Source organism: Zingiber officinale, chromosome 4B (assembly GCF_018446385.1).
Source record: "Zingiber officinale cultivar Zhangliang chromosome 4B, Zo_v1.1, whole genome shotgun sequence".
Lineage (NCBI taxonomy): Eukaryota > Viridiplantae > Streptophyta > Magnoliopsida > Zingiberales > Zingiberaceae > Zingiber > Zingiber officinale.
Window position 1 is genome coordinate 17,140,356 of NC_055993.1, and position 9,589 is coordinate 17,149,944.

Here is a 9,589-nt window from a genome sequence, read left to right on the forward strand (position 1 = left end):
CATGGTTTCGGAGGAGACCGTGGGGATGTCCATTGCAGCTTGGTTAAAGGGTTGAATGTAGGCTCGAAGGGTCTCTCTCGACCCTTGCTTCATAGAAAACAGGCTGACACTTGTCTTCTGATAACGTCGGCTGCTAGCGAAGTGGTGGAGGAAAGCCGTTCGGAAGTCCTTGAAGCTTTTGATCGATCCGTCCGACAGCCTCCGGAACTAGCGTTGTGCTGAGCCCGATACGTTGTAAGGAAGACCCTGCATTTGACTCCATCCGTGTATTGATGAAGAGTTGCTGCATTGTCGAACTTTTCCAAGTGGTCGTCCGGGTTTGTTGATCCATTATACTCCCCGATCGCCAGAGGAGCATAATGCCTAGGTAGCGGATCCTGCAAAATTGCTTCAGAGAATTGACGGTTGATCCGCTCGGGTGACAAATCGGCTCGGGGAGCTTTCCCCTTTCTCGTATCCCGAGCTGGAGCTTCATCTGACGAAGATCCTTGATGAGCTTGTGCAATTTTTGAGGGCGTCTTGAACAAGGCCCTATGGAACGGTATCGGGGCGGGTGACGCTTCTGCCTGAGTGCTGGTCGGGCCTTTGTTTTGTCCCCATATGGAGAGTTACTCTGGCCGGTCCTCATGCGCTGCTCGACCTCCCGACGCCAAAGTTGCTTACTGCGTCATTCGCTCGGCTAATGCCTTTTGCTGCTGCTATTCCATGATTTTTGCCAACCGTGCCAGGATGAGCGCGTCGAGCTCCTCTTGAGAGAGCGTCACGGGGTGAGGCCTTCCAGCTTCCTCCATCTTCTACTAGACTCGGATTCAGGTGCATTCCCACAGATGATGCCAATTTGATCCTGTCCGAGTGTTGAGTCGATGGTCGCTGGGGATGTGGCGCTCTTGTTGACTTCGTGTGGCCCTCTGAGTGACGTAGATCTCCGGCAAGAACCTGCAAGCACAAAACCGAGCCGGGAAGGGGTTCCCGGCGGCGGCCCTCCGACGCTCAAGTCAGCTTCCGACGACAAGAAATCGAAAAAGAATGACGAGGACTATAGTTACAGTAATGAATAGCGCATACCTCCGTTGGAGTCTGGGGGTCCTTATATAGGGCTCCTTGAAGGGACGAACACGTTTACGGAGACATGCATGCTTCTCAAAGCATACATGTAATGAGTGTGTCAGAAAAGCGTGTCTGACGTCATACCTGAATAACGCGAGCATATCCCTGATGTGACAGTGGAAACTTCGGTCGTACGATTCTCTGTCTGATCTGGCCACCTACCATGCTGCCTGTCGCAACACTTGTCTCGAGGAGGATAGAGTCACCTGCCCCTTTTGTCTCATACCAAGCCGGACAGAAGAACCGCTCGGCTAATGTTGCGATTGGCTGAGCGGGACACCTGCTCAGCCCATCATATGAAGGCCCTGGCGCTGCTCGATCGAGCAGTAGAACCTCGGTGGCCATGGTTCCCGTTCGGTCGAGACGAAAACCGCTCAGCCTTCATCCCCTGTTGTTAAGCCGCGTTAGTCACTCGCTGGGCATCGGGAGCTCGGACCCGAGTCGAGCCGAGATGTCGAGATGCCGGGTTGGCTTTTCGCCGACCGGGGAGGTGATTCACCCGGTCGGGCGCCTACAGGGCGTTGATGACTCTGACCTCCTCATGAGCTGCTCGACCTCCCGACGCCAAAGTTGCTTACTGCGTCATTCGCTCGGCTAATGCCTTTTGCTGCTGCTATTCCATGATTTTTGCCAACCGTGCCAGGATGAGCGCGTCGAGCTCCTCTTGAGAGAGCGTCACGGGGTGAGGCCTTCCAGCTTCCTCCATCTTCTACTAGACTCGGATTCAGGTGCATTCCCACAGATGATGTCAATTTGATCCTGTCCGAGTGTTGAGTCGATGGTCGCTGGGGATGTGGCGCTCTTGTTGACTTCGTGTGGCCCTCTGAGTGACGTAGATCTCCGGCAAGAACCTGCAAGCACAAAACCGAGCCGGGAAGGGGTTCCCGGCGGCGGCCCTCCGACGCTCAAGTCAGCTTCCGACGACAAGAAATCGAAAAAGAATGACGAGGACTATAGTTACAGTAATGAATAGCGCATACCTCCGTTGGAGTCTGGGGGTCCTTATATAGGGCTCCTTGAAGGGACGAACACGTTTACGGAGACATGCATGCTTCTCAAAGCATACATGTAATGAGTGTGTCAGAAAAGCGTGTCTGACGTCATACCTGAATAACGCGAGCATATCCCTGATGTGACAGTGGAAACTTCGGACGTACGATTCTCTGTCTGATCTGGCCACCTACCATGCTGCCTGTCGCAACACTTGTCTCGAGGAGGATAGAGTCACCTGCCCCTTTTGTCTCATACCAAGCCGGACAGAAGAACCGCTCGGCTAATGTTGCGATTGGCTGAGCGGGACACCTGCTCAGCCCATCATATGAAGGCCCTGGCGCTGCTCGATCGAGCAGTAGAACCTCGGTGGCCATGGTTCCCGTTCGGTCGAGACGAAAACCGCTCAGCCTTCATCCCCTGTTGTTAAGCCGCGTTAGTCACTCGCTGGGCATCGGGAGCTCGGACCCGAGTCGAGCCGAGATGTCGAGATGCCGGGTTGGCTTTTCGCCGACCGGGGAGGTGATTCACCCGGTCGGGCGCCTACAGGGCGTTGACGACCTTGACCTTCTATCGGACGAGCCCGGACGACCCCCCCCCCCCCCCCCCCTTTACCACCGGATCACTGCTCAATAATATTTTTCATAAAAGTACTAAGGATGCGTTTGGTTCAATTTATCAAGTATAATTTTAGTTATGTGATTACCAAATAATCACATAACTAAAGTTATGAAGAATAAAACATAACCAAATATTGTTTGGTTCAACCTAAGTAATGCAACAAAATTTTATTTGTTTGAAGATTTTAATGAATAACCTAATTTAATATTTTACTATATTATGCTCAGTTACAAAACCAACTATAAATAATAATAATAATAATATTATAATTATTATTATTTAAACTCTACGTTTTTTTTTATATTTTTTATATTTTTCATATTTTTATTTATTTTTATGTTTTTTATTTTTTTTTATTTTTTACAAATTTTTTACTTTTTTTTTTACATTTTTTTATTTTTTTAATGTTTTCTTTATTTTTTTTTTGCGTTTTTTTTAAAATTTTATAAAATTGTTTATTTTTTTTCGTTTTTAATTTTTTTTAACATTTTTATTATTTTTATTATTTTTATTATTTTTTTCTATTTTTTATTAGTTTTTAAATTTTTTATTTTTTAAAGATTTTTTTTATTTTTTTAGATTTATATATATATATATTTTCTTTACGTTTTCCTTTTTTAATCATATTTTTCTCTTATTAGAGGGTATTTTGGATAAAAAAATTTCATAACCCTGAAATAAAGATAAAACTCAGTTTTCTTAAGTTTTTCGATTCTGGATTGCATGCCTTTTTTGCTGGCGTGTCGGACATGGAATATTACTCGAGAATCATCGATTATCTAAATCAAACAGGGTTTTCATTGATAACCTTAAGGTTGCGTTTGGTTCAAGTTATCACGTATAACCTTAGTTATGTGATTACCAGCTAATCACATAACCTTAGTTATGAGGAATGAAACATAACCTTATGTTATTTGGTTTAATTTAAATAATGCAATAAAACTTTGTTTGTTTGGAGATTTTAGTATATAACCTAGTATGATATTTTACCATATTATCCTTAGTTTAATAAAGTATGATATTTTATCATATTATCCTTAGTTTAATAATGATAATATTATTATTAATAATGATATATAAAAATAAAATTGGATAACATTTTAATTGTTTATTATTATTTTAGGAAATTTTTAGATAATTTAATTAGATTTTAATTAAATCTATTCAATTTATCTGAATTTAATAAGATTTTAATTAAAATAACAAAGTTAAAAAAATCTCTGTATCTCCCTCTTTCTCGCGTCCCATGCTCTCTCGCTCACGCGCCTACTCCTGCTCCCGCCGCTGGCTCCGGCTCCCGCCGCCTGCCGCCACTCCCCTCTCCCGCCCCCTGCTCCCACCTCCAGCCGCCATGCCTGCTCACACCGCCTGCTCTCCCTCTCACGTCGCCGCTCACGTTCCCGTCGCCCGCTCCAGCTCCCGTCGCCTGTCGCCTGCCGCCACCCCCTCTCCTGCCCCCTGTTGTCCAGCTCCCGCCGCCTGCCGCCACCCCCCTCTCCCGCCCCTGTTGCCACCTCCGGCCGTCATGCCCGCGCGCGCTGCCTGCTCAGCTCCCATCGCCCGCTCCTGCTCCACCTCCTCAACACTACTGCCTTGTTGTTGATACGAGACCGCCCAGATCGACGACCTCGGCTCGCTCCAATCAAAGGTTAATTTGGGAATATTTTTTTGCTTAACCTCAGGAATCGGGAAAAACCAAGGCAGATGGAGGTTTTCTGATTCCTGGGGATATGCCTAAATTTTTGACGTTTGATGATGTGTAGGAATTGAGAAAAACTTCGTAATTTAAAAAAACCTTGAATCAAACATGGTTATCATGGATAACCATATATAGATAATCAAGATTATCCATAATAACCTTGAACCAAATACATCCTAAATATATAATCAAAATTATCAAAGATAATCCCTAACCAAACGAACTCTAAATATATTAGAATAATTTATACTTTAATTCAGCATCATTATTTATAAAAGAAAGCATTCAGTTACCATTTTACTTTTTCAATCAAATAATTGCATTTGTAATGATTTTTGCTTTAAATGGGACGTACAATCATAAAATATTAAGTTTTTAGATCATCCATCACTAACACTTCTTGATTTACTCGGATAATAAATAAAAATTTCTATAGAGTCTAGCCAGCCACTCCAAATTTAGTATTATTTGGTTTAATATTTTCACATGAATAAATAAACTTATTCTACTTTATAATTATTTTTCTTATATTTTTATTACTTATTTTTATGAAATTATTCAATTGAAATAATATTTATAGAAGAACATATCTATTAATTAAATATTAATGGTACTCTATGCGTTTATTTATATTGTATTTATGAATTTTCTATCGTACTAATTTACGGGTAAAAATTAAAAGGGAGCCTCATTGCCAAAGAGGTTTCTTTTTTATTTATTATTAAAAGGGCGTCTATATTAGTACATTTTAATTTTCAAAACTGTTCTTAATTTTTTACGTGGTTATAATAGCTACTAATTCATAACTGATACAACATTAACATTTTAACTCTGATCAACCCAAATAAACAATTTATAATGGCTATAGTTTATAACTATTTTAATATAGATACTTTTATCTCTTGTCAATACTAATAATATTGTATTATAACAACTATAATTTATACTTTTTTAATATAGAGACTTCATCTTTAATCAATATTGGCCAACTATGGTAAACATTATATTATATTATATTAACTACGAATGATAGCTCCTATAACAAACATAATTTACTTCTGATTAATATTAGTCATCATTATATTATAACAACGAGATTATCACTACATGTTACAATTGTATAATTATAATAGTCACAAAATCATAGTTGCTAATCCTGTCTGAAAAATCAGAAAGATGGCTAATTAAAAATGTGACTATTAGATTGACTGGATGTGGACTACGCTCCGCTCTGCACCACAAGAAATTCCAATACCGAGTCAGGGAAGAGGTCCCCGGTATTGGCCCTCCGATGCTCAAGTCAGTCACCGAAAAGAGGGAAGAAAATAGAACAACAGTGAGCATAGACGTGAATAGTGAATAACGCGTACCTCCGCCGGTGCATGGACCCCTCTTTATATATATAGTGCCCAAGCGGACGATGTGCACGTTCCTTGAGGCATGAGCACATTCTCCAATTTATCTTATGAAAGGATATGTCAGGAAAATACCTCTAACATCATACCTTAACAGGGCATGCATATCCCTGACAAGACAGTAGAAGCTTCCGTCGTACGATCCACCTGTTGACCATACCTTGTGTCAGTAATGTAGGACCGTTGTGGCCGGCTAGGAGGGGGTTGTTAGATATCCTGCAAAACCAAAAGAACAACCCTTCCTCGAACTCTTTAAGCTAACACTTGTAAATTAAAGTATGCGGTAAATTAAAAAACATAAAAAGACGAGGCACGAGTATTTACTTGGTTACAACCGATGTGGTTGTTAATCCAAGGAAGATTAAGCACTGAAAAACTCCTTCAAGCGGAGAAACCTCTTACAACGTTGAAGCGCAGAAACAGAAGCTTAACTACAACTAAAGCGTACAAGTGTTAGGAAATGAAATGCTTGTGATGATTCAAAGCTTCTGGACCAAGGCTATATTTATAGCCTTGGTCGGGGCGCCTAGAAGGGTTCCGGGCGCCCTAGGGGTTATAAATTTTATCCCCCAACGTTCAGATCGAGTCAAAGCTCGATCCGGTCAAAAACTGACTCCCGGGCGCCCGGAAGGGTTCCGGGCGCCCCAAGCTGGTCCGGGCGCCCCGGACAGTTCCGGACGCCCCGGACAGTTCCGGACGCCCCGGATGCTGAGTCAACTTTGGTTGACTTTCGTCCGGGTCCTCTTGATTGGATGATCTCTGCTATCTGGAATAGGGCTCACAAGAACCCAAGTTCCGGTCTTCTCGAGCGGGCTTCCCTCCGGCTTCTCGTCCCTCGGAATCGCTGCGTGTTTCCTTCTCGTCCGCCGGCGTACTCATCCACAGTCTTCGTCCCTCAGATGCACCGCGTGCCGTCCTTCTCGCTAGTTGCGTCTCTTGCTCTCCGAGCAATCTTCCGCTCCGGCTTTCGTCCCTCGGAACCACCGCACGCTTCCTTCTCGTCCGCCGGTGTACTCTTCCGCAGCACCTCATCCCTCGGACTGCCGTCCTTCACGCTAGCTGCGTCTTCCACTCGACTACCTGTGCTCCTAAGCTCCTGCACACTTAGATACAAGGTTAGAAATACACAGGACCTAACTTAACTTGTTGATCACACCAAAACGACCTTGGGGTTCCAACAATCTCCCTCTTTTTGATGTGATCAACCCAAGTTAAGCTAGGGTCAAAAATAGAAAAATAATTTATTGCAACAATATGCAACAAGATAGAAAAAAATTAAATTTCAAGTAAAATTTTAATTTTCACTTTCTACGTCCCCCTAGACTTTATACTCTTTCTTCCCCCCCCTTTGATCATATAAAAAATTGGGGTTGCAAGAAAAATCTAAGGGTTGACTCTTAGAAAATATTTCTAAGTCAAGAAAAATTTTCTAAGACAATAAAAATTTCTAAGTCATTAAGAACATTTATAAAGTTTTGAGAACTTTGAAAATTTTACAATAATTTTCACAAAAAGTAATCTCAAAATATCAGGAAAAATTTCTAAGTTAAATAATTTTTCAAAATTTGAGAAATTTCTAAATTTTGTAAAAAAATTTAAGGCAAAAAAAATAACTTTTGATTTATATATATATACATATATATATAATTTTTTTTATTTAAGCAGAATTCATTCTCAAGTTACTACCACATATCTAAATTTTCATTTTAATCTTTCATTATTTTTTAGATCACAATTTTTTAGATTTAAAGCAGATAGTATTAAACATGTAGAAAATTGTATCATGTAAATTTCTATTATTAGTTTGTCAAGAATCTTTAATCGACAAGCTATTGTTCGAAATTCTTTCAACTCATTATTATTTAATGATTTTTTAGTTTTTAATTCGCAAAACTCTTTCGAGAAAGTAATTTGTAATTCGAAAAAATATTCGAAGAACGTTTTCGACAACATTTCTAATTTGCATAATTCTTTCGAAAAAATATTTTGTAATTTACAAAAGTCTTTCGACAAAATTTCTAACTTGCAAAACTCTTTTATCAAAATATTTTGTAATTCGTAAGAATCTTTCATCGAAACATTTTGCAGTTCGAAGAATTCTTTTGAAAATATTTTTAATTTGCAGAATTCTTTCAAAGTTATTGGTAAACCAAAAAACTCTTTCAATGATTCGATTTTTAACTCGCAAAAATTTCCAATCAACTTTTCATTTTCAGGCAATTTTTCAATAAATTTATCCAATTTCTTAGAAGGTGAAGACCATACCTGACTTACCTTGTCAGCGGTTGATTCTCCCCCTGTTGAGTTGCTTTCTTCCAATATCTCTCCCCCTTCATTGATGCTCACCTGGGATGAGCTTTCTGTGTCCTCGGGATGGAGATCAACTATCTCGGCAGTTTCCTCATTCTCGGACTGTTCTGTCGGCGGCTCGGTGTTCATCAAGGAGTCAGATTCGGTTTCAGCTGGTTCTTCGTAGATCTTCAAGAACTTTTCCCAAAGTTCTTTTGTGTTCTTGTATTCTCTGATTCTGTCAAGATCTTCTTTTGGTATTACGGTTAGAATGTGAAATTTAGTTTGCGTGTTTGCCATAAACTCCTCACGTTGCTTGTGGGTCCAGAGACGTTTATCGATTTCTTCTCCGTAAGCGTTCTTCGGTTCTTCATAACCAAATTTCATTATTAAAGAAATACCAAAATCGAAATTTAAATATACCTCCATTTTTTGTTTCTAAACGGCAAATTCCCCTTGAATGTTGGTGGGTAGTCGCTAGATCCGGCCATCGTTTTGTTGCTTCAGACGGCGGTTAGTCCTTCTGAGGCGTCTCGACACTGATACCACTTGTAGGACCGTTGTGGCCGGCTAGGAGGGGGTTGTTAGATATCCTGCAAAACCAAAAGAACAACCCTTCCTCGATCTCTTTAAGCTAACACTTGTAAATTAAAGTATGCGGTAAATTAAAAAACATAAAAAGACGAGGCACGAGTATTTACTTGGTTACAACCGATGTGGTTGTTAATCCAAGGAAGATTAAGCACTGAAAAATCCCTTCAGGCGGAGAAGCCTCTTACAACGTTGAAGCGCAGAAACAGAAGCTTAACTACAACTGAAGCGTACAAGTGTTTGGAAATGAAATGCTCGTGATGATTCAAAGCTTCTGGACCAAGGCTATATTTATAGCCTTGGTCGGGGCGCATGGAAGGGTTCCGGGCGCCCTAGGGGGGATAAATTTTATCCCCCAACATTAAGATCGAGTCAAAGCTCGATCCGGTCAAAAAATGACTCCCGGGCAGAACCCTTTCGGGCGCCCCGGGCTGGTCCGGGCGCCCCGGGCTGGTCCGGGCGCCCCGAACAGTTTCGGGTGCCCCGGATGCTGAGTCAACTCTGGTTGACTTTCGTCTGGGTCCTCTTGATTGGGTGATCTCTGCTATCCGGAATAGGGCTCACCCAAACCCAAGTTCCGGTTTTCTCGAGTGGGCTTTCCTTCGGCTTCTCGTCCCTCGGAATCGCTGCGTGTTTCCTTCTCGTCCGCCGGCATACTCATCCGTAGTTTTCGTCCCTCGGACGCACCGCATGTCGTCCTTCTCGCTAACTGGGTCTTTTGCTCCCCGAGCAATCTTCCGCTCCGGCTTTCGTCCCTCGGAACCACCACACGCTTCCTTCTCATCCGCCGGTGTACTCTTCCGCAGCACCTCGTCCCTCGGACTGCCGTCCTTCACGCTAGCTGCGTCTTCCACTTGACTACCTGTGCTCCTAAGCT

General features: G+C 42.0%; 1 protein-coding gene across 1 annotated transcript; it reads left to right on the forward strand.

Annotated features, from left to right (window-relative positions):
- Positions 1-3,964: 3,964 nt before the first annotated feature.
- On the forward strand, positions 3,965-4,321 carry LOC121978138 (classical arabinogalactan protein 9-like). The gene has a single exon (XM_042530514.1). It carries the CDS (start codon positions 3,965-3,967, stop codon positions 4,319-4,321), a length of 357 nt encoding a protein of 118 aa, XP_042386448.1.
- Positions 4,322-9,589: the final 5,268 nt, after the last annotated feature.